This window comes from Brienomyrus brachyistius, chromosome 6, assembly GCF_023856365.1.
Source record: "Brienomyrus brachyistius isolate T26 chromosome 6, BBRACH_0.4, whole genome shotgun sequence".
NCBI classification, from domain to species: Eukaryota; Metazoa; Chordata; class Actinopteri; order Osteoglossiformes; family Mormyridae; genus Brienomyrus; species Brienomyrus brachyistius.
The window spans coordinates 1,241,336-1,265,114 of record NC_064538.1 but is presented as its reverse complement, the minus strand read 5'-3'; the positions used below and the strand labels follow the sequence as shown (position 1 = coordinate 1,265,114).

At 43.3% G+C, this 23,779-nt stretch overlaps 1 protein-coding gene across 7 annotated transcripts in view; it reads left to right on the top strand.

Annotated features, from left to right (window-relative positions):
• cep104 (centrosomal protein 104) overlaps window positions 1–23,779 on the top strand; it is a 43,196-nt gene that overhangs the window by 4,331 nt on the left and 15,086 nt on the right. For all 7 annotated transcript variants that reach the window (XM_049017287.1, XM_049017282.1, XM_049017288.1 and 4 more), the window contains 11 exons: window positions 133–271; window positions 2,269–2,331; window positions 3,344–3,420; window positions 4,258–4,426; window positions 6,540–6,695; window positions 7,343–7,549; window positions 11,479–11,676; window positions 12,521–12,688; window positions 16,927–17,100; window positions 18,551–18,712; window positions 23,422–23,628. In XM_049017287.1, the coding sequence (XP_048873244.1) occupies window positions 133–271; window positions 2,269–2,331; window positions 3,344–3,420; window positions 4,258–4,426; window positions 6,540–6,695; window positions 7,343–7,549; window positions 11,479–11,676; window positions 12,521–12,688; window positions 16,927–17,100; window positions 18,551–18,712; window positions 23,422–23,628 (1,720 nt within the window). The remainder of the gene's footprint in view (window positions 1–132; window positions 272–2,268; window positions 2,332–3,343; window positions 3,421–4,257; window positions 4,427–6,539; window positions 6,696–7,342; window positions 7,550–11,478; window positions 11,677–12,520; window positions 12,689–16,926; window positions 17,101–18,550; window positions 18,713–23,421; window positions 23,629–23,779) is intronic.

The window sequence follows — 23,779 nt, the reverse complement described above, 5'->3', positions numbered from 1 at the left end:
TTCAGTGCAGCACCCATTTAGAGAAAGAATTTTAATTTTTCCACCCTTGTAACAATGTTTTTGAATAGGCACACAATCCATCAAGTTTTAGGACTCTCTGCTCTGGTATTTTTGATGAACAACTGTGTCTAGGTATGTGTCACTTTCGGACAATGAGAAAACTGGCTATAAGGCACGGGAATTGAAGTCTGTTCATGTGGATGCTGTCGGAACACACCTGCGACTGACATTCCACAAAAACTACGCCAGTCCCCATAACCTGTACAATCAGGTAAAACCCGCATCACGACTGGAGCCAGTTCAGGATTTTATGCTGAAATACAGTCTATGGTTTTAGATTTGAATTTGTATTGGAAAAAAGTTCAGGATGTTAATATACAATACTATAACACCAAAATTTTTCATATACAATTTTTTTTATATACAGCGGAAACACTTATAGTGATCACATCTGTCTAGGTGAAATTGACCACTACGAAGGGATGATCGTCTCAGGCAAATCACTATCTAATTGACATTTCTATATTTGTTACATGAATATAAGGTAAAAAAAATGGACAGCATTGCTATTTACTTTTTACTTTTTTATTTTATTGGCAATGTCAAAATACAGTACAGCTGTTTCAGATGTTTTTCAAACTACAGTACGGTATAAATTAAATTACTGTGTATATAATTTAAACACGCTATAATACAGTGCAGTACCGTACATAAGTATTCTATTCAATTCAGTTTTATATATGCATCGAATTTTTACAATGTTAAGCATGCATCTAGTTGGCTCGGTTTTGTATTTTACAACGTTAAGCTGCCTTAAACCACTTACTGTAGTTTCGCTACATGCATCTAGTTGGCTCGGTTTTGCATTTTACAACGTTAAGCTGCCTCAAACCACTTACTGTAGTTTCACTGCATTCATCTAGTTGGCTCGGTTTTACATTTTACAACGTTAAGCTGCCTCAAACCACTTACTGTAGTTTCGCTGCATGCATCTAGTTGGCTCAGTTTTGTATTTTACAACGTTAAGCCGCCTCAAACCACTTACTGTAGTTTCGCTGCATGCATCTAGTTGGCTCGGTTTTGTATTTTACAACGTTAAGCCGCCTCAAACCACTTACTGTAGTTTCGCTGCATGCATCTAGTTGGCTCGGTTTTGTATTTTACAACGTTAAGCCTCCTCAAACCACTTACTGTAGTTTCGCTGCATGCATCTAGTTGGCTCGGTTTTACATTTTACAACGTTAAGCCGCCTCAAACCACTTACTGTAGTTTCGCTGCATTCATGTAGTTGGCTCGGTTTTGCATTTTACAATGTTAAGCCGCCTCAAACCACTTACTGTAGTTTCGCTGCATGCATCTAGTTGGCTCGGTTTTGCATTTTACAACGTTAAGCCTCCTCAAACCACTTACTGTAGTTTCACTGCATTCATGTAATTGGCTCGGTTTTGCATTTTACAACGTTAAGCTGCCTCAAACCACTTACTGTAGTTTCACTGCATTCATGTAATTGGCTCGGTTTTGCATTTTACAACGTTAAGCCGCCTCAAACCACTTACTGTAGTTTCGCTGCATACTTCTAGTTGGCTCGGTTTTGCAGTTTATCATAAGACCGTCATGATGTCTGTGCGCGCAGCATTAGCCTTAGCTAGCTAGCAGAAGCAGGCAGGTCACCATAAGGCAAGTAGGGCTATCAACGTAAAGTAGAAAAAAATTATAAAAAATTACTGCAATTGAAATTTTTTCCATATGTTGTTACATTTAAAAAGACCCAAAAATGAACACTGTAAATGGACTGCTTGATTACTATAAGAAAAGCTTTCTGATCCATATAAGCGTTTGAGCACTATAACCGTGATCACGATAAGCGGTTTCCACTGTATATATCACTGTTGCCTCCAGTTAACATATGTGTCTGTCTTTTAACAATATTTTATGATTTAAATTAATTCTCTGAAATATTTTGGGTATAATGTTATACATTATGTGTCATAAAAATATAAAAAGAGTAACTTTTTTTAAAAGTAATCATTTTAGTCATATTTTATGAATAGCACCAAAATGATATATGATATGTGAAAGGAATTAAAAATGATCTATATAATATTTTAAATAAAATTTATACTCAAACTTGAATTGTAATTGGTGGTAAGTTATCGCTACAGATCAAAATTAAACCTAACCCCATTTAGTACTATAGCTGATGTTTGTCTTGTTTGACTTTCGAGTTACATTTTTAATTCAGGGAGACCATTACAATGTGTCTTTCAGGTTGCACTGATTGCTGTGAATGTTCTGGCAGACGCGGTGGACAGCGATTTGCCGCATGTGTCTGTAAGTCTTCCCAGCTGGTTCCCATCGATGCTACAACTGCTGACCTCCTAGGGGGCGCCTTTTGCATTGTTTCATATTGTCAGCGCCGTAGTGATTTTGCCTAACATAGTTCTTAATGCTTTTCGTAATGGATTTTTTGATCGGACAAAAGTTTAATTTGCGGAAGGACAGTCACGTAAAATAAGAAACTAAAAATTTAAACAAATCTGATTTCATTAACAAGTCTAATAACATTGGAACATTATAAAGATTTCTTTGACATAATCTCAAATGAATAAAAAAAGCCCTTTGGGTAACTTTATTCCAGAACATTCAGTAATGAAAGTGATATAAAAGCTAGTTACCCGGTAATATAATGATGCTGCAACTTTATTGGCAAAAGTCGGAATTTCTCAGACAATATGTAAATCTGAAATGATCTGGACATTAGCCCCCAAGGCTCATCTGAGTGGGCTGTAGGCATGGGGAAGAATGCGGTAATATGACTCAGAGAGCTGCGTTATCACACAGGACGTGAAACAAGGGTAATCCGATCAACTTGTAGATTGATGTCTCTTGGACGAGATAGATTCTTTATTGCAGAATGGATTCCAGCTAACAATACCATCATTGTTTCCACATAATGCAACTCTAGTATCATAGCAAGGACTGCATTTTCTATAGCTTCTGAGGATTGCAAGTATTCTGCTTTTCTGCCATTATAAATGCTTTATTTATTATCTATAATATGCTTTCAGGCACCTGAGTAAATTTTGTTATGTTTTAGAACAAAATTACTATAATGGGAGATCTTAAATCCCAAAACAATTGTAAGTTCTTTTGTGCTCAAGGAAACAAAAGCTAAGTTAAGGACATCAAATGTGTTACAGTAATTATTTTTTAATTTGAAGTACTGTGTAAATGATCTGTGAGCATAACAGTAATAATTTTCTTAATGTTTGTAGATGATAGATTTAGCATAGTTTTAGTCTGCCATTAACTGTAAAAACAAATGCCATTTTTCCTCGGCCAGCTTACTACAGATCAACTGATTGAACATTATCTCAACAATACTCAGCAGGATACGTCACTGAATGGGACATATTTAGGGTAAGACATAATTGATTTGTGTACAGTCTGAAGCTGTTTATCTCTACACATGTGATCAAGTCCAACAGCAGAATGAATTGTAGGCATGAGAACTGTGTCTCTCTGTGGTGACATGATGGCTGCATGGCTCGTAGAGAGGCAGAAGGCACATTAGCTCTCGCGGCCCCCGCAGACAGAGAGTCACCCAGCAGGTATAACCCGCAGGGTTTATTTAATGCTGGGCTCAGAAATGGAAATGAAAAGGAGAAGGTCAGACGAACACATAGCCTTATTTAAATGAGCATTAAGGTCCCAAGTGTATAAACACATTTAAATATACGAGGTGTCTGTCAGTACAGTGGTTAAGGATAGAGACTGAAGATTGTAAATTTACCTCCTAGGTGAACCGTGCTGTTGTACCCTTTAGATAAATGTTTAACCCCTTATTGTTTCCCAGCATACTGAGCAAGTCAGGTTGCACGTAGCTCATGTGTATTTGTTATTGGAAATAGTGGTGCTGTGTCACGGTTTGTGTAAGTCTGTTTATATCTGTGTACTCCCATCTGTGCCGGTTTTTCCATGCCCTCTGTAATTGATTACCGTGTGTGTGCCTTACTGTGTGGTGTCAGTCCTCCCTGCACATGTTATGTGTATGAGAGTCACAGTTTTGTGTGTGTGTGTGTGTGGTCCTTCTAAGAGCTTCGTCTCGCCTGGTCTCCTTCCTGCCGCTGTGATGTCTGGGTCTGGCCAAGTGCCATGATATTGTTTACATGAAAATGACACACATGTGAAGGTTTTTTTTTTTTTTTTTTTTTAGTTTGACATGCTGACAAAGGATTTCTTCTTCCACCCACCCAGAAAACACGATTCCATTTCACCCTTGGATGACCTGGCCTTCCACATATACCAGGATCCTGCAGTGGCCCAGATCATCCGGCGGCTAGATGAGAGGAAACAGGAATGCGTGCAGCAGGAGCAGTACGGCCTGGCCAAGACGTTGAAGCAAGCCGCGGCCGACCTGCAGAAGGTACCAGGCCCCGGAAGGAGGGTCACCACTGACGATTTCCATCCATTCTCCAAACCACTTATCCTACTGGGTTGCGGGGGGTCCGGAGCCTATCCCGGAAGCAATGGGCACGAGGCAGGGAACAACCCAGGATGGGGGGCCAGCCCATCACAGGGCAAATTCACACACCAGTCACTCACGCATGCATACCTACGGGCAATTTAGTAACTCCAATTAGCCTCAGCATGTTTTTGGACTGTGGGGGGAAACCGGAGTACCCGGAGGAAACCCCACGACGACATGGGGAGAACATGCAAACTCCACACACATGTGACCCAGGCGGAGACTCAAACCCGGTCCCAGAGGTGTGAGGCAACAGTGCTAACCACTGCACCACCATGCCGCCCCATTACAGTAATATGGTACAGTAAAATTATTCTTCCTTCCTATGGTTTATAAGTGAATAGTTATCTCTTCTGGATGCAAAACCCTTACAGTGATTAAATTACTTTGTCAATATGTGACATGAGGCTAAATGAACAGAGGCGATCACTCTTCCTGGAGGAATGATTAACTACATGTTCAGTGCCATAGTCAGCACAGAAGCCAGGTAATGCTAAACTGATAACCAGTAGGCTGCTGGTTCACGTTCCAGGCAAGTCCCTACCTTTCATATAGGTACTAAAAATAAGGCAAACAATTGTATGCGTTTATACCAAAAAAAATAAAAACAGACACTCATGAAGGTTTGTGCTGTTTTGTTTCTTGAAATAAACACCGCAGCCTGCGTTTATGACGTCTTTTAAATGGCCAGACAGCTCACAAGATGGTGGAGTGTCTGTCCAAGGAAAGGGACGAAGAAAATGGGCAAATAAGAGAGCAGACAAACACGCACTGAAATACAGATGCATGCAAATGAAAAAATGTGTTTGTAACTTGGTTGTGATCAGCCAGTGTTTTGAAATCCATAGAATGGGCTGTGCTGGAAGTGAAATTACCTATGATTTCCTGGCATCAGAAGTTAAAGAGCATGTGTTTAAATTTAATAAATATTTTCTCCCTGTGTGCTGATAGGGGGCGGCATGGTGGTGCAGTGGTTAGCACTGTCGCCTCACACCTCTGGGACCCGGGTTCGAGTCTCCGCCTGGGTCACATGTGTGCGGAGTTTGCATGTTCTCCCCGTGTCGTCGTGGGGTTTCCTCCGGGTACTCCGGTTTCCCCCCACAGTCCAAAAACATGCTGAGGCTAATTGGAGTTGCTGAATTGCCCATAGGTGTGCATGTGTGAGTGAATGGTGTGTGAGTGTGCCCTGCGATGGGCTGGCCCCCCATCCTGGGTTGTTCCCTGCCTCGTGCCCATTGCTTCCGGGATAGGCTCCGGACCCCCCGCGACCCAATAGGATAAGCGGTTTGGAAAATGGATGGATGGATGGATGTGTGCTGATAGTAATCACTGAGTAGGAAGTTGCTCTTGGTTGAATATTTAAGTCATGAGGCATGGCAATTTGATTAAGGCAATGATTAAGGTACTTTAGGAAAAAACATCTGGTCATCTGTATAATCTTTAACTCCCCCATGACTGCATGCTGGAGAAAATGTCTGTCTTTGAAGGGGCCTTTTATACGTTTCCAGCTTTCCCTTTCCTTTTGTGTGTTATATAGCTTTATGTGCATGTAAATAGCCCAGAGTACTCACCAAACGGAGCAACTCTCACCACAGAAACCACCCTTCTGTAATCTGCCTGAAACGCCTCATTGGAATTCCAGCCCGTACTTCCGTGACATGGTTAGGTCACCTCGTAGCACAATCCTTATTGGCCGCCCACCTGCAAGGATCAGGGGTAGTGTGTAGTTCAAGCTGACCAATCGTAGAACACTGGGCCCCTTGGCAGTGGGGCTTAAAGCTCTTAAAGAGCATCTCAGAGTTGTACACAGAGTGAATAGAGATGTACAGTGTGAGAAAAATAATGTGTTTATGGAACATTGAAGCATGTAAATCTATTCTAGTACACCCCAAAAATAACATGATGAACAGTGAAAATGAGCAAAATGGGCCCCCTTTGATTAGTATCTCGCCCTGATTGCATCTTGTTGCTGCTGATAGCGTACTGAGCTCTCTGATTGGTTGCCAGCCAGGTCGGGGAGCGACTGGCCCGCCTTGATGTGGAGAAACATTGCGCCATCGAGAAGGAAGACTATGACACAGCAGAGCAGAAGAAAGCGCAGATGGAAGAGTACCGGCTGAAAGTTTACCAGCAGCTGCAGCTGCTCAATCTGCTCGACATATCCCAGGTCCGCGGCATTCCCGACAAGGCCGCACGCCAGAGCCAGCTCGCGGAATGTCAGCCGCTTTCCGTTGCGTGATGGAAACAAGTTTCCTTCAGACTGGGCAATCTTTATTTCACACCTTTCATCTGGTAGTCACCCATGATTCGGTTTGAGGCCACACTGTGTGTTTGCGTGTGTGTGTTTGCGTGTGTGTGTTTGCGTGTGTGTGTTTGCGTGTGTGTGTTTGTGTGTGCGTGTTTGTGTGTGCGTGTTTGCATGTGTGTGTTTGTGTGTGTGTGTTTGTGTGTGCGTGCTGAGGTCAGCCCATACCGGGCACATTGCTCAATCAGCAGGCTGCCCTGGGACTTCTAACAGTCTGGGGTACCAGCTGCCTTTCGTGTACAACTTTCTGCTTTCAGCTGTGCCCAGTCTTCCAATTCAGCTCATGCAGCATTTGAAATGGCAAAATGCATGCTTTTTAAAAAGCTGAACATCTATGTTTTTATGCTGTGTATCATCTTACCAAAGTCTTGCGATATGTACCATGGGAAATAGTCCTGCAAGGTAAAAGATTAACATATTGCGTGGTGAAAAGGACTCCACGCTTGGCAGTGTCTCAAGCCACCTTGTTGGAAGTGTGTGTATCCGTGTTTTGCATCCACGTTTTCCAGATTGTTGACTTTCACGACAAGAAGATGGAGGCATCCTTCATCCCATCGCAGGAGATGCAGTCAGAGCTTCCACATGACATCCAGACGGAAGTGACGCAAGAAAAGCCCCTGGGCTCTCAGTGGAGCGCCTCAAGCCCCTTGGTCTCGCAGTGCAGCCATAGCGCCCAGCTGGCATCCCCAGCCCCTCCAGAGGCTCCCCAGACTGGTGTAAGTCAATATACCATGCAAAACCACAACACAGCAACTAGTATGCTATGATATAACGATATGAGAGTTTGTTTAATTTTACCCCTTCTGAGCCACCATCCAAAATGTTCCTTTTTTTTGTAACATGAGGCAAATTATTGGTTGAAGAGACAAACTTGTCGAAACAAGGCGTCTTCCTGTTAAACCATAAAAGTAAAGTATAAAGTATAAATGTAAGACATTGTAAGTTCCTTATTATTCATCATTTTTACAAAACACCCTTTACACACGTGTCATGTTCTTTCCTGCTGTGCTTTAGTTGCATTAAGATCATTTCACCTGTCGGCTGTTGGGATGTGTTTTTGGTCATATTCCAGTGCAATAAAGTGAGGTCACATGGCAGTGTAAAGCAGGGTCACATGGCAGTGTAAAGCGAGGTCACATGTCAGTGTAAAGCGGGGTCACATGGCAGTGTAAAGCGAGGTCACATGGCAGTGTAAAGCGGGGTCACATGGCAGTGTAAAGCAGGGTCACATGGCAGTGTAAAGCGAGGTCACATGTCAGTGTAAAGCGGGGTCACATGGCAGTGTAAAGCGAGGTCACATGGCAGTGTAAAGCGGGGTCACATGGCAGTGTAAAGCGGGGTCACATGGCAGTGTAAAGCGGGGTCACATGGCAGTGTAAAGCGAGGTCACATGGCAGTGTAAAGCGGGGTCACATGGCAGTGTAAAGCGGGGTCACATGGCAGTGTAAAGCGGGGTCACATGGCAGTGTAAAGCGGGGTCACATGGCAGTGTAAAGCGAGGTCACATGGCAGTGTAAAGCGGGGTCACATGGCAGTGTAAAGCGGGGTCACATGGCAGTGTAAAGCGAGGTCACATGGCAGTGTAAATCGGGGTCACATGGCAATGTAAAGGGAGGTCACATGGCAGTATAAAGCGAGGTCACATGGCAGTGTAAAGCGAGGTCACATGGCAGTGTAAAGCGAGGTCACATGGCAGTGTAAATCGGGGTCACATGGCAATGTAAAGGGAGGTCACATGGCAGTGTAAAGCGAGGTCACATGGCAGTGTAAATCGGGGTCACATGGCAGTGTAAAGCGAGGTCACATGGCAGTGTAAAGCGGGGTCACATGGCAATGTAAAGGGAGGTCACATGGCAGTGTAAATCGGGGTCACATGGCAATGTAAAGGGAGGTCACATGGCAGTGTAAAGCGAGGTCACATGGCAGTGTAAATCGGGGTCACATGGCAGTGTAAAGCGAGGTCACATGGCAGTGTAAAGCGAGGTCACATGGCAGTGTAAAGCGGGGTCACATGGCAGTGTAAAGCGAGGTCACATGGCAGTGTAAAGCGAGGTCACATGGCAATGTAAAGCGAGGTCACATGGCAGTGTAAAGCGAGGTCACATGGCAGTGTAAATCGGGGTCACATGGCAGTGTAAAGCGAGGTCACATGGCAGTGTAAAGCGAGGTCACATGGCAATGTAAAGCGAGGTCACATGGCAGTGTAAAGCGAGGTCACATGGCAGTGTAAAGCGAGGTCACATGGCAATGTAAAGCGAGGTCACATGGCAGTGTAAAGCGAGGTCACATGGCAGTGTAAATCGGGGTCACATGGCAGTGTAAAGCGAGGTCACATGGCAGTGTAAAGCGGGGTCACATGGCAGTGTAAAGCGAGGTCACATGGCAGTGTAAATCGGGGTCACATGGCAGTGTAAAGCGAGGTCACATGGCAGTGTTAATCGGGGTCACATGGCAGTGTAAAGCGGGGTCACATGGCAGTGTAAAGCGAGGTCACATGGCAGTGTAAATCGGGGTCACATGGCAGTGTAAAGCGGGGTCACATGGCAGTGTAAAGCGAGGTCACATGGCAGTGTAAAGCGAGGTCACATGGCAGTGTAGCAATTTGTCATAGCATTATTGTTTCTCGGGCTCCTGTTACACCCTGGTCCACATCATCTCCACGTGTTCGGAGCTGAATGAGCCTGACCTGTAGGCTGCCCAGGCATAAAGGCACCATAGAAGGGCTGCGGGTTGAGTTTCAGCTTTTAATTAAAACAGTTAAACAGTTGGTTGATTTTACTGTTTGCGGGCCCAGTATGATGAACAATCCCCCAGTGGACGCTGCCATGCCAGCTGGAAGGCGGGCTACTCTTACAGCAGGAATCAGTCCTTCATGATTCATCATAAACTCTGAAAGCCTCTGGGTACCTATGTATCATGCTGTGTTTTGGTCAAAACACAGAATCACTTAAGACTCTGTGTAATTGCTCATCACATGTCATGTGATATAGAAGACTTGCGTTGTTCTGGTTCTTGTATTTTTTGAATAACAGAGACCACAGGGTTTAATAACTGCTGAAAAAGAGCAGATTTTTCACAATGTGGCTGATCTTCACCAAGTGTACTCAGCCTTCTCTCTTGCTTCTGTGAAATATTTGATAATTTGGTCTTGCATGTATGTGCCTGTATTTACCAGGCATGCATTTTTTTTTGTTTCGAGAAGTTTTTCAGCAGAGATTGAATTAAACCAAAAGAAAAAAAAATACATTTCATACATTAATGCAAGCAGCAGTCAACTTGCCTAAATCCGGACTTACACAAAAATATACAAGATGCATAGTGTTTTCACAAAAAGGCGACAAGTGCCTGTAAGTAAATTTACAGGAAAAATACATCTTATCGTTTCATTAATTTAATGAGTTCTTTATTATAGTGTTTCAAACTTTTTTGTTATTCATATTGACATATGAATCCTTATAAATGTATAATATACTGGATTGGAATGAATGTAGGAGCTATACGACCTCCCACATAGACTACAAGTCACGATAAGAATGACTCAAAATCACATTTTATTAAAATAAAATTAAGCAATATTAAGTGTCATTACAAAATCAATCAGTATTTTTTAATTAGGCTAGTCACAATAACAAGGCTAATTTAGCTCAAGGGAGTTTTACTTGCACAAACATGTTCTGAGGGCAGGAGGAAAAATGATTGGATTAAAGGGATAACCAATCAGGTTGTAGAGGAGGTTGGTCCAAACAACTAGAGGAGGCAGGACTAAGACATCTGATTGGTTGGTCCCACCTCATCTAGTTGCTTGGACCAACATATTCTACAATCTAATTAGTTATCTCTCTGAACCAATCATTTTTCCTTCTGCCCTCAAAACATTTTTGTGTAAGTAATACTCCCATGAGTGTTAAGCTCTGTGCTGTAACACTATAATAACTATAACAAGTTTAAATGGGTAGCACTGTTGCCTCACACCTCTGGGACCCGGGTTCGAGTCTCTGCCTGGGTCACATGTGCGCGGAGTTTGCATGTTCTCCCCATGTCGTCGTGGGGTTTCCTCCGGGTACTCCAGTTTCCCCCCACAGTCCAAAAACATGCTAAGGCTAATTGGAGTTACTAAATTGCCCGTAGGTGTGCATGCGTGACTGAATGGTGTGTGAGTGTGCCCTGCGATGGGCTGGCCCCCCATCCTGAGTTGTTCCCTGCCTCGTGCCCATTGCTTCCGGGATAGACTCCAGACCCCCCACGACCCAGTAGGATAAGCAGTTTGGAAAATGGGTGGATGGAAATTTAAATGGGTTAATTTTATATTTATGTGTTTAGTTGTTGTTTTTTTAACCACTGTATGTAACATGAAAACTAGCCTCTGAACTGATTTAAGATTTTAACTGAAGAATCACACAGTTTTCTGTGTTTAATCACTGTTAATCAAACCTAACATTAAAACATATAATCATATTATTCATTGAATCCCCTAATTAATGTACAATTAACACAAAGGAAGTATATTTCAATTTTGTTTAGCTGTATAACTTATGATTTTTCATTTCCAAGGGAGTTTGTGGAACGGATTGCTTACGTCAGTCGAGAGCTGCCTGTAATAAAAATACTAATTGGATAAGCGAGTAACTAAAGACTTTCTGTGTAGGCCAGCAGGCTGCCTTATGACGAGATACCCCTGCCAACATTGCATAACCCTCCGGAGGGAGATCAGCCACAGCTGCCACAGCCGAGCCAGAGCGGAGACCCTCCAGGCAGCCCGGGTGTCCAAGGAGAGCCTGACCCCCTCACAGAGAAAGCGCAGCGGGAAGCCGGCCTCCCCATCGAGGTGTACGGGGAACGCCTGGTGAGGGGGGAGAGGGGCTGTCCCACTCCAGCAAACTGACTGCATCTTTCCAAAGTGCGTTTTCACATGCAGATTCCCACAGCACACGGCGAATCTTGTACTGGGACACCCTGCTTTGGGAACCGGCTGAGATTTTGACCCCTGCATGGAAAATTAAAATAATGCTGCTGTAAAAGATGGAAAAGAAACCAAAACTAATATACCATACAGATGCGGACTGTACCATAACTGACATGTTGCAACAGTAGTAACAAGACTGAGTCACAACAGTAGGACTGTTAACTAATGTGGTTTCTTAGTTAATGTTAGTACCGACGTTACTGTGGATTACTGTTACACTAGCAAGTATACAACACTCTGTCTTAATGTCCCAGTACTCGTTGGGTAGTGTACGTAATTCTGGAAAATTAAATCCAAATTTAGCTGTAATTATGAAGAAGCACTGAATCGCTGCCCAGAAATCATCCACAGAAGCTGAGTGTCGTTAGCGTCCCGATCCAGCAGATGCTAGTGCTCTGTGCGTGTGAATCTTGCAGCATGATTTATTGTTTTTTTCCTGCCTTTTCCTTCATACTCAGCATGAGCGGTAAGGAGCCACCATTTCAGAGTATGATCCACTTAATAAGGGGGTCCTCTGTCCAAGAGGACTGCAGCCTGTGCAGGTTTTTCCAGCTTTCGTCATACTGCCAAAAACCACAGAGAAGCCCAAATGAGTTTTCTTAGTGGTATAATTGGGTCAGTCCAGTGTTTAAAGGGTCAGGTGAAGTGAGAAAGCCTGCATATTTGTAGCACACCCTGGACCAGGAATATTGGAGATCTTCCCTCTCTGATGCTCCCGTTGCAGGTTGCAGGCATCTATTCAAAGGCCTGGTCACACCGGGAGAGCGCCCTGCTGGCTGTTTATAAGAAGCTGTCAGAGATGCCGGCAGGGACCCCCAAGGAGGAGGTCAGGACCACGCTCAGGGTGACCGTGTTCCTGCTCAGGAGGGCTCTTAAGGACCAGGTTTACTCTGTAAGTCTGTTTCTCCCGATTTGCTTCGGCTTTGGTTCCACATCATGTTCCACCCCTATAAAAAAAAAACTCATTTGTGGTTTCCTTGTGTTGAGGTGAAAAACAAGAATGTTCTTTGTGTGACATTAGACAAATTTGTATGCATTAAGTACCTTTCTGTGGATTTTAAATTTGATACATTTAAAAAGAAAAAAACATTCCAGGCAAGTTGAGGGTCATTATAATTAGTACTCTGTTGTTTAATGCCTTGTTTCGAGTTTCAGTTGTAAAATGTCTGAGTTTGCATTACAGGGGCTGTGATACTTACCCTAGACCATAAATGAAAAGCTGACCGTAAATGAAAGTCATCATCATTATTATTATTTATTTATTTATTTATTTATTTCCCAGCTAGATTTCTCAGTGGGGAAAGTCTTTTCCAGGGTTAATAGTCGACTTTGGGTGGTAAAACTTTTCCAAAACCATAAAAATGACATCATGTTTCAGTCTGGGAAGAAAAAAAGAGGGAGGCCAATCCAAGGACATTACTTCATGTGAGCAGACTCAGGGAAATAATTATGACATCTCTGAGTAAAAAGCATTGGGTGTGACATCATTGTGCTAAATGGCTTACATCATATCCCACAGGGAAAAATATTCCACCAGAAGAAAGCATTAGATGCTTAATAACTAAGTTTTGCTTCTTGCAGACTGGACTGACTTCCTGGCTCAATCTTCATTGAAAAAATGTATCTTTGATTTCAGTTTATCTTAGTGTCTTGCTATAGTAAAGACGCGGTACAATTTCGACGTCAAAAATAATGTGATGGTCAAGAGAGATATAAGGACGTTCCCACTTCTCCTCACAGGTGTCGCATTGAGTTTCTTCTCTGCAGAGTTTGTGTAAGGCATTGTGCTATTGCCAAGTGACTGATTAATAGGACTGATTGAATTCCTCCGCTCTGTGTCCAAATAGTGACTTTCATTGAACTGCTCATCCATCAGCGGTGTGACTCGCGGGTCCTTTGCATGAGACAGCGGACCTCCAGTCCTGCTTACTCTCCCATGGCCTGCTGTGCTCAATAAGCATTTTTGAACTAAAATTATAAGTGTAGCGTATGGACAGGGATTCCGCACCTCATAACAGAGCCTTTGTTCGTTCTGTTTTGTGGCTCCTTGTGGACGACAGCGATGATGATGGAAGAGAGGAAAATGGCCTCAGTTAGAGATAATTGGCAGTTAGCTGGTCAGATTTGCAGGGTGTTTGAGCTGACAGTAGAGCCATGCTGGAACTTCTACCGACACTCTGTAAACATTTGGGACCTGAGGAGACTCGTCGTTGGAGTTATGAAAGTGAAATGTTGTCCCATTCTTGCCCGATATAGGATTTCAGCTGTTCAACAGTTTGGGGTCTCCTTTGTCATATTTTTCGTTTCATAGTGCGCCAAATGTTTTCAATGGGTGACAGGTCAGGACAGCAGGCAGGCCAGTCTATCACCCAGCCTCTTCTGCTGCGGAGCCATGCTGTTGTAATACGTGCAGAATGCGGTTCGACATTGTCCTGCTGGAATATACAAGGACTTCTCTGAAAAAGAACCTTGTCTGGATGGAAGCATTTGTTGCTCCAAAACCTGTATATATATCGTTCAGCGTTAATGGTGCCTTCTCAGCTCTGCAAGCTACCCCAGCTCTGGGCAATAACGCACCTCCATAATTCACCATTACGGATGTCGGCTTTTGAACTGGTGAACGGTCCCTGTCACGTTCCTGAACATAAGGGAGAGGGAGGCGTGTCTGGTGTTGCCGGTTGTGTTTCAGGTTGCGAGGGGGAATAAAAGAACTTGGATCAACCAGTCTGGTGGGATTAGTTTTAACAAGGTGGGCGGAGCTTCCCATATATCGCTGACTCAGCCATACGCTCGCAGGCGACCGGCTTTCCCATCCATCCTTAAATCCTGCAGCTGTCTATTGTACCTGCGTTTCCTAACCCAGTAAAATCCTACTATGATGAATCACCTATCATGTTGTGCTCTAATTTGTGATTGTGAATGCCTCCCTACGGTTCTGGAGGAAACTTTAGGCATTTACTCACCTACACCCACCTGTAGGAAGCCTCTGTTATGTACACCAGGTTAGAAGGCGAATATTCACGTGTGTTTTGGAGGGTAAGCAGCAGCCCTTTGGGGGAAGGGTACTTATACGGAAGTAGCACCGATTTTGTTTTGTTCCTTCCTTTGGCAGTCTCCCTACCTCAGAGGTCGGTATCACGGTCCTCACTGGGATAATAGGTCTGTCTCGTTCTGTAATAAAACTCTTTACACATGATCTCTTTGAGTCATTGTGTGTGTGCTGTCCAGGTCACGGCCCAACTTGCAGGAGAGCTTACCTCTCATACCACCTGTTCACCCCTGACCTAAACCAGAGACACAGAAGGACACAGCATAAGAATTTGCAATTTTGATTCGTCAGCCCATAGGCTAGTTTTCCATTTTGTCTCCGGCCATGTTAAATGAGCTCGGGCCCAGAGAAATCCGTGCCGTTACTGGATCATGTTTAGATACGGTTTCTTCTTTGCATTGTAGAGTTTCGTCCTGCGTTTGTGGATGCAGCAACAAACTATGTTCACAGATAGTGATTTTGGAAGTGTTCCTGAACCCATGCAGTGATGTCCACTATAGAATTGTCTGTTTTTAATGCAGTGCCAAGATTTAATGCAGAGATTTTTCCTATCGCTCCGAATATTTTAATGAATTTATGTACCACAGATGATGAAATTCCCAAATTCTTTGCAATATTACGTTGAGGAACATTATTCTTAAATTGCTGCACTATTTGCCCACAGTCTTTCACAGACTGGTGAACATCTCCCCACCTTCACTGCCTCTCTGGGAGGCTCTTTTTATACCCAATCATCTTACTGATCTGTTGGCAATTTACCTGATTAGTTGTGAGATATATGTAGAAAAAATCCACAAATATAAGGTGCAGTTGTGATATATAAATATCATATCGGGGTATGAGACTTGGTCATATCCCACAGCCTAGTCTTTGTTCTATTTTCAGTTAAATATGGGTTTATTTGATTTGCAAATCATCAGATTCTGTTTTTATTTATATGTTACACAGCGTGTCAGCTTTTTTGGAAATGGGGTTGTAACTCAGAAGCTGTATTTCAAGTTGTTTTAGTTAAGTATATTAATTTCAGCTTGTCCAGTCGTGAAGTATGAAAGGATAGAATTACTATTCTATCCTTTCATATAGACTTTGTTCTGTTTCCTTTACTGGGCTCTTGGGTCCTATTTTTATGTGTGGATGTTTAAGCAAAAAAAAATGCCCTTTGTTATACTGTAAGTTTCCACTTTTAATGAATTGTGAAGTTTCCAAACACACAGCCTTGTTTTAATGACACACGTGTGAATGGGATAATAAAAGTGAATTACACAGTGCTGGTGAACTTGATTGTTGAGATGTAGAGATCCAGTAACAAATGGCATATTGTTTAATGCTGTCATCTAGGGCAAGTGGTGTTGCTTACAATATTTACACACTGGTCAGGGTGACGTGCCACTCCTGAAGGACAGGCTTGTGCCCTCATCTGCTCAATGACCTCTGGCTTCACTTCTAACTGAGCTGAAGGTGGGCGGCACGCAGCCAGGACCATTTTCATCTCGGGTTTTGGGACGCGCACCTGGGATGAGCCCGAGTGGGGCTACCCACCGCTGCCCGAGCTGAACTTTTCAGGTTGCCGGGTAACGAGATCTGGGCATCGTCTGAGAGATCAAAGAAAGGCCAGGGCAAATCTCACATTTAAGACGGTTTCAGATCGTGTCCAAGTATCGGGGCTTTCAGGATCCCTCTGTACATCGTCGGGGTAAAAATTGAGACATCTGCAGAAATTCCCTGATCAGGCTTGGCTGCTTATCCTTCTCTTTCATTTTGCGTCATTAAGTCTTATTAAATAGTTCAGAGCTGGGGGTTACTCATTTGCTCAGCCCTTGCAGGGCAGCTTCTGGCTCTGTAATTAGAGTCTTCTCATTGACCTTTGCTTTAGGTACCTGTGCTTTGTTCGTACTGCCGTCAATGGTGACATGATTGTGTTATTTCTTCAAGGGTTGGTCCAGTTAAATCCTGCTCTGCATGTCCGTGAATGGATATGCCCCCCCCCCCACCTTTGCCACTGGCTTATTCAGTAAACCTGAGAAGCTTCAGCAAGGCAGAAAAACATTAAAATCTTCAGCGTCTCTCTCTCCGGTTGACAGGTTTTCGAAGCATCACTGAAGCTACTGGGGATGGTTCTGACCCAATTCATTCCCAAACACAAACTGGGCAAAGTGGAGACTGCACACTGCATCGAGCAGGTCTGGCCCAACCTCATCTCCAGAACCGGTGACTTTTCCACCAGGCTGCGACTCGTGGCGACTGATTTTATCCAGGTAGGGCTTGGGGGGCTTGGGGGGGCTTAAATATGTGCCACACAGTATATAACTATTCAGTAGGTATACGGTACATAGCATCGAGAAAATGCTTTTATTTTATATATATATATATTCTGTATGAAATGTCAGATTTGCTTTTGGTATAAATAGGTACAAATTGTCACTGTTATTTATGTGATGAAAGAGTAAATGTAACGCAACCTTGTAACATCCTCCTGTTGGGCTACTATGTTTACCACAAAGCTCCTAAGCTACGCTCGTGCATGCCTAATTGATATTTCTTGTATTTTTTGGCTCAGTAGCTTTGTGACTGTAGCAGGGTTGTAATAATTTACAGCCCAGCTGTTTAAAATGACCGTAACACAGGAAAGTGTGAACAGAGGGGCTCATTGAGGCCAGCTCAGCTTGTCGAAGCAGGAGGTGCCTGCGAGTTCTCCTGCTGTATGGAGAGCTGCCCACTGAGGGCTAACAAGCCTCACGTTGTTGTGGAGCTGGCCTCCGATTCCTGGTTCTGGCCCTACCACTCCCTTGAGGTGTGCCTCTATTCAAGGCCAGGGAACTGTGAGCGTGTGTGTGCGTGTGTATGGCGTGTGTGTGTCAGCGTATGAGAAAGAACAAGCTCCTCTTTCCGTGTGCAAATTTCTGCATATATCTGCAGGTTTGTGTGCATATTCCAATGCAGGTAGTTTACTGGTTACTCAGGTATAGCGAATCGTACATCCCCCATAGCCCCCCCCCCCCCCCCCCCCCCCCGCCCATCGACTCCATCCAGCTTCTACAGCTAACGGTTGAAGCTTGTGAACACAAGGGCCTTTCTTCCATGACCAGGCCTGGCAGGCAGTCGCTCACGTTAAATCACTCCCTGTCTAGTATCCAGCTTGAAATGACGTTGATGTGCCTGCACTTCCTATACTGCAGCACTTAGATCACCGCCTTGGCTTTCGGGGGCACTGAAGAAATCAAATTAACTCGAGCCAAGCGTATAGGCCGTCAAGCGCGAATCAGCCTCTTATTGAATCATTGCTTCTGGTTTGTGTTGAATCTTTGAAGTTTTTATGTTATCAATTATAAATAACTGAATTATTACAAACAGGCATGTTCAGGGAGGGTCATTTAATGAAAGGAAAACAAAGACAGGAAACTGTCGGTCCAAAGCTTATAGTTTGATTTGCGAATGATTTATGTGTAGTTGGGCTTTAACACTGCTGACATTAATAATAGAGTTAAAAAGCCATAAACATTCAGTATTGTTAATCTTAAACTGTTTTTCTGCTGGTCTTTAATGTTTGATATGCTGGTGTTTTTATACCTGGTTAATAACACAGTGCTATTAACAGAGGAGGAACATAAACCCTGATTAAGCCTAATGTTTGCAGTGCAGTGTTTTTGCCCCTCAGTGAGTGATGTCTGAGCTGCCTCCTGTTGTGGCATGCCCCCCCCCCACCAGGAAATGGCCCTCTTTAAGGAGGTGAGACCCCTGCAGATTATTCCTGGGGAGCTAGTGAAGCCCATCCCATCAGGTTCCCTGACCCGACTGGCACTTAGCCGCGCCCAGCTGGTGGAGCGACTGCTGCCGGACGTCGCATTCAGCGTCAACAGTGTCATGCAGGTAAGAGCCAGACGCCCCCCCCCCCCCCCCCCACACACACACCTCACCAGGACGCTGAGCTCCGGTCACTCTTTGCACGCGAAAGAGGGAGCTGGTTCAGGACTGAAAAGCAAGTAAGTTGTTGGTAAAGAGACGCCGGAGTTTCTGCGGTTGCTCTAAGGTTCTCGCCCTTACGGTTCCGGAGACGTGTGGTTTGACCGTGGGCCACAGTCTGTGGTTACATAGTCCGGGGGCTGGAACAGAGCTCCTCGCTGGAGGGAGGCCACAGATTATCACACGTCACTGAGAATGTTCATATAATGCCAGTGTAGCATAATCACTAAACCTGGGAGCTTAAACCGACATTTATGAATAACAGACACTGCCAGTTTGGAAGCTAACTGAACGTAATTCAAGATAAATTAAGATATATACTATTGGTCCCAGGTTGGAATTCTTTTGGATACAGCAGCAAGGTACATAAAATGCACACGAACATATAATAGAAAACAGATGAGTGCAAAGTCAAGTGCAGGTAATGCAGACAAGTAAACAGCAGGCATAGTGCGAAGAGGTCTGTGAGTTTATTTGTAAATATGTGCATTTGTTTTAAGTTGGAAGACTAGAAGTAATGTTCTATCAAGGGTGGATCCTGTGAATGTCGACAATTAAAAATGGAGGAATATAATTTTACAGAACTAACTACGAAGTAAGATAAATCATCCCTGCTCCCCTGAAATAGGTAGTTTGGTGTTAAAGGTAGTTTATTTCTAGCTCATATACCGAAAACAGCCGTTGTTTTCTTATTTTTTAGTTTTTTATGTTAAACTTTAGAGAGTATCGAATATGAGAATTGAATCTAATTCCCCTTAAGACATGAAAAGGGAGACATTTCCATGTTCATACCTCATCTTTATCTGGATATAACAGAGAGCCTTAGTTGTTTTTAAAGTATTTATTAATAAGTCTATTCTGTAATGTAGGTTCCCGTCTTCTAGTAGTCTTGGCTTTGTTCTCTTTCATCCAATCCACAAACAAAAATCCATGAGACCACTCGCTAAACTTAAAACTATTTACTTAAATTAAAGTTTGGGTTTCCCTGCTGAGACTGCTGCCCCTGCGACCCGACCTCGGATTCAGCGGAAGATGATGGATGGATGGATGGATGTATAAATAATACAACATTATAAAAAGGTTCTAATAATACCTACAAAGTTTCCCGTATGTCAAATGTTTTGAGAGATTTGTTGTGGGTGTGGTTCTTTGAGACAATTGTGACTGAATAGCATTTTCAACTTTGATGTGACGTCCAGATAGAGGAGGAGAGGTCAGAACGTCACTGATGTCCACCACACTCCTGTGTGTTTGGATATTTTCCTATTCTTGCAAAACCTCCATTTGAGAACCTTGCCTGCTTGACCATTCAGTGACTGTCTTTAATATCGTAGACACACTGTCTGCAGGGGCTACTTGTGCGTCGTGCTCTTCAGCTTGTGCAGAACGTTGTAAAACATCACTCATCCATCCTTTTTTCTCCAGAAAAAAATCCATTGTTTTTGAAACAAACCAATTGTTTTGATCATCCAAATTTTCTTCTTCAGTCATAGACTGAGGTTTCAAATCACAATTTATTTAGCAAAATTCCCTTTGGAAGTCAATTCACAATTTGTCCTTGATGACATTCACGTTTGCTCAGTATGTTGCACAATGCTAGTTACCAGCCCTAGCTTAGTTCCGCGTGCATGCGCATGTCTGGACACGTTTTCTTCCCAAGCCTTTTCCGTTATTTTTACCATCCATTTTTCGCTGTCTGGCTTGTCCATGTTAAGCGAAAATGTCTGTAGCTACTTAATTCGCAAAATGTCACAAAGAACCATCAAATAAACTTGATATAGACAATGCTTTCTGTATTCACAAAATTTAATTTTTAAATCCAGTTATATCACAAACTGCTCTTGCAGGCTAACTTAAACATGTACGCTATTCTTAAGCTAGCGACGAAAAAATACAACACACAGTTCATGGCCATTGGTTTTCTGCGAGATGAAGCTTCATTCAGCCTTTTACTTTCCATGTTCCATTTTTCTTGTCCTTCTCAAGCCTTTTCCAATCCGTATTCCATGAAGAACTGGTCTTTTGACTAAGAAATCTAGATTCCAATCTCGAAATAGAACCGTCGGTTGACGTTTGCCTCTCTTTCATCCAGTCTGCAAAAAAAACTCCACGATACCATTTGGTAAACTTAAAACGACTTACTTGAATTAAATAAGACACAATGGTTCTAACAATATGTACAAACTATTCTGTATGTCAAAAGCTTTTCTGACGTACTTCAAAAAACAGAGCAAACCTAGAGAGACAAAGGCGCAGCTCCACCCTCCAGGCTTCAAAGTTCCACAGCAGGTTAGTCATTCTATGGCGTCTCTGACCACCGACCACAGCCTGACCCCACCATGGATCCTACATCTGTTCTCCGTCTCCCTGAACCACGAAAAAGGGTAGTTAACACTTACACTAATGCTAATATTGACTAGGAGAGTAGCAAGAACAAACATGGAGGGCCTTCTCTAGCCTGCTGTGTCCAGAGACGCTCCATAAACATCACCGAATTGCCCATTCTGTGCCCTCTCCGGGTTTGATCCTTCATCTGAAGCCAGTGATTTTTCACTTGTGATGTAGATGTGTGCCATTTCTCAAATGAAATGCATAATCCCTGCATTTTCCCCCAAACTACAAAAAAAGGTGTTATTCCTGTAGGTGAAGTTGTAGCCATGTTGTTACTTATCCAAGGCACGGATATATTTATAACAAAAACACAAATAACCACCCACTCAAAAATGATGTCTGCTACACTAATATAATTATAATTATTATTATACTTCTGATGTAAACCTTAATCATTCCTTGATAGTAAGGCATGTGTTACGTGATAGATGTTAATTTTGAAATGACGTTAAATCTGTAATTGTTGAGAGGTGAGCTTTTCGTTTCGACCACGTTAGTTGATATCATTCACGAGTCACTGAGTAAAAAGGTTCCTGCACCTGCGGGCAGTTTGGAAATTTCCAGCCAAAAGGTCACAGCTCAAATTCCAGGAAGTCCAGCGCCGCCATCGTGGCGTTGGGTATGGTCCTCAACCCCCATTACTTGATGAAGAAATCTGCCTGTGCAAATTAAGTGGGGCAAGTGCCCTTGGATATTAACATCCTCTCCATTGACACCCGGCCTAATCCAGTGTCGCTTGTGTCTGAGAGTGCGAGTCGCTCTTCCATAGTGTGCTAGGGAGCTACCCCCCTCCCCCGCTTCAAGATTAATACATTTTTCTGCCTTTCCCTCCGGTTTCCCGGGAGATGTGCTCCAAGCTTGACCAAAGAGGCGATTGAATTTCCTGTAATTAAAATGAGGAGTGAAGGGAGCGAGATGAAAGAATAATGGGACCCTGTGGTGGGATGGGGGGGGGGGGGGTCGTCTGGAACCTGTGCCAGTTGTTACGCTTTATTCTGCTTGGAACTCACTTTTTCCGTCAAGGAATGTCTGACAATTATGTTTCAATATGTGTCTGGATGCCTGTATTAGGGTCCGATGGTGACCTTTCATATGTGCGTGATGTTCGGCAGGTAGCTCAGATACCTGCTGTAATGACTTCAGATATTTTGCAGCTGGTTCTGAAGGACTTCTTTATTATTTGGAAGTTTAGAAAACTGTTTACATTTTCTTTAGTTTATTTAATACAGGGTCTTTGAAATCCACTAATTTTGCCAGTGAGCTCTGGCTATAGAACTACTACGAATAATCATCTAATATAGAAAACAAGCAAATGGCTAGAGAGTCAATGTGCATCCAGACACAAACAGACTGTGAGAGGAGAAGCTTCCTGAATGAAATCAGGGCTGAAGAGCCGTCTGAGGATGATCGAATGAAGGTATCTAGTGCTGTTAGCAGGGACACGCAAGTTATTCTGACTGTTCAGTGGGAGGAGATCAGAACAAAAAAAAGTTCTTCAGTGCTTTCGTTATTATTCTGTAATTTAGGAGAAATAAAACGATGACATCATGTCTGGTTGTTCCCTGTGCATTGTGGGAATTCCTCCAGGCCCTGTGTAACCATGTACTGAAAAAGCGATTGTGGAAGATGGGTGGGTAAAATGATGAGTAGATTAACAGCTCTTGTTATTATTTGAGGCTAATAGATTTTAACTGCGTTTTATTGACTCATCATCATACTGATAGTGTGATGTGTGTGTGTGTGTGTGTGTTGGCGGGGGGGGTACCTTACCTTACACAACGTGATGAATACCAATTTTTTTCAACTTATGTGAAAACTCTATTTTATAGAAATCTGCGACTGCAGGGCAGTAAAAATGCAAAACTTGTATTTTGTTTGGTTACTTGTGGTTATAGTTAGGGCTGGGTGGGGGTTAAGGTTGTCAAAATATCATCGTCATCCAGCTTGAACGTGATATAATACGTTTAATCACTTAAATTAGCAATGTAAAAGTTTGTAACCTAATTAATTAGTATCTACAGTACCCATTTTACCAACCACGTGTTCATGGGTGATACAGCTTTCTTTGAAAGATTAACTTTAGGAGATGTTTGATTGTGCATAGAAGGGCTGCATTTTTGTGTCTGACATAACCCTATGTGGCAAATATCCCCCGTTAATTGCATGTTTTTCAGTTTGGGCGGCTTTGTGCTGTACTGCTCCGCTAAAGTGTGAGTATCTGTCAGTTCTCCATAGCCGCTCTGGAGCACAGTGCCGCTGCAGTGCGTGAGACGGCCGTGCGCATCATTCTGGCTGCATACGGGCAGTACGGGGAGGCCGTGCGTGCCTTTCTACCATCAGACGAGGCCAGCGCACGCAGAAACATGGTCTACAGGAAGATCTTCGATGGACTGGCAGAATTAGACGGCACACCCATCGGACTGCGAAGAGGAGTGAGCTCATCCTGCAAATGCACATTGTGTGCCGTTGATGTTCCCGTTGAGGTCATAACCCACAAAACACATGGCTGACACTGCAAAGTTTTGGCTGTTGGCAATTTTGTACATATTCATTGAGTCACCAATCAGTTTAGATTACTGAAAT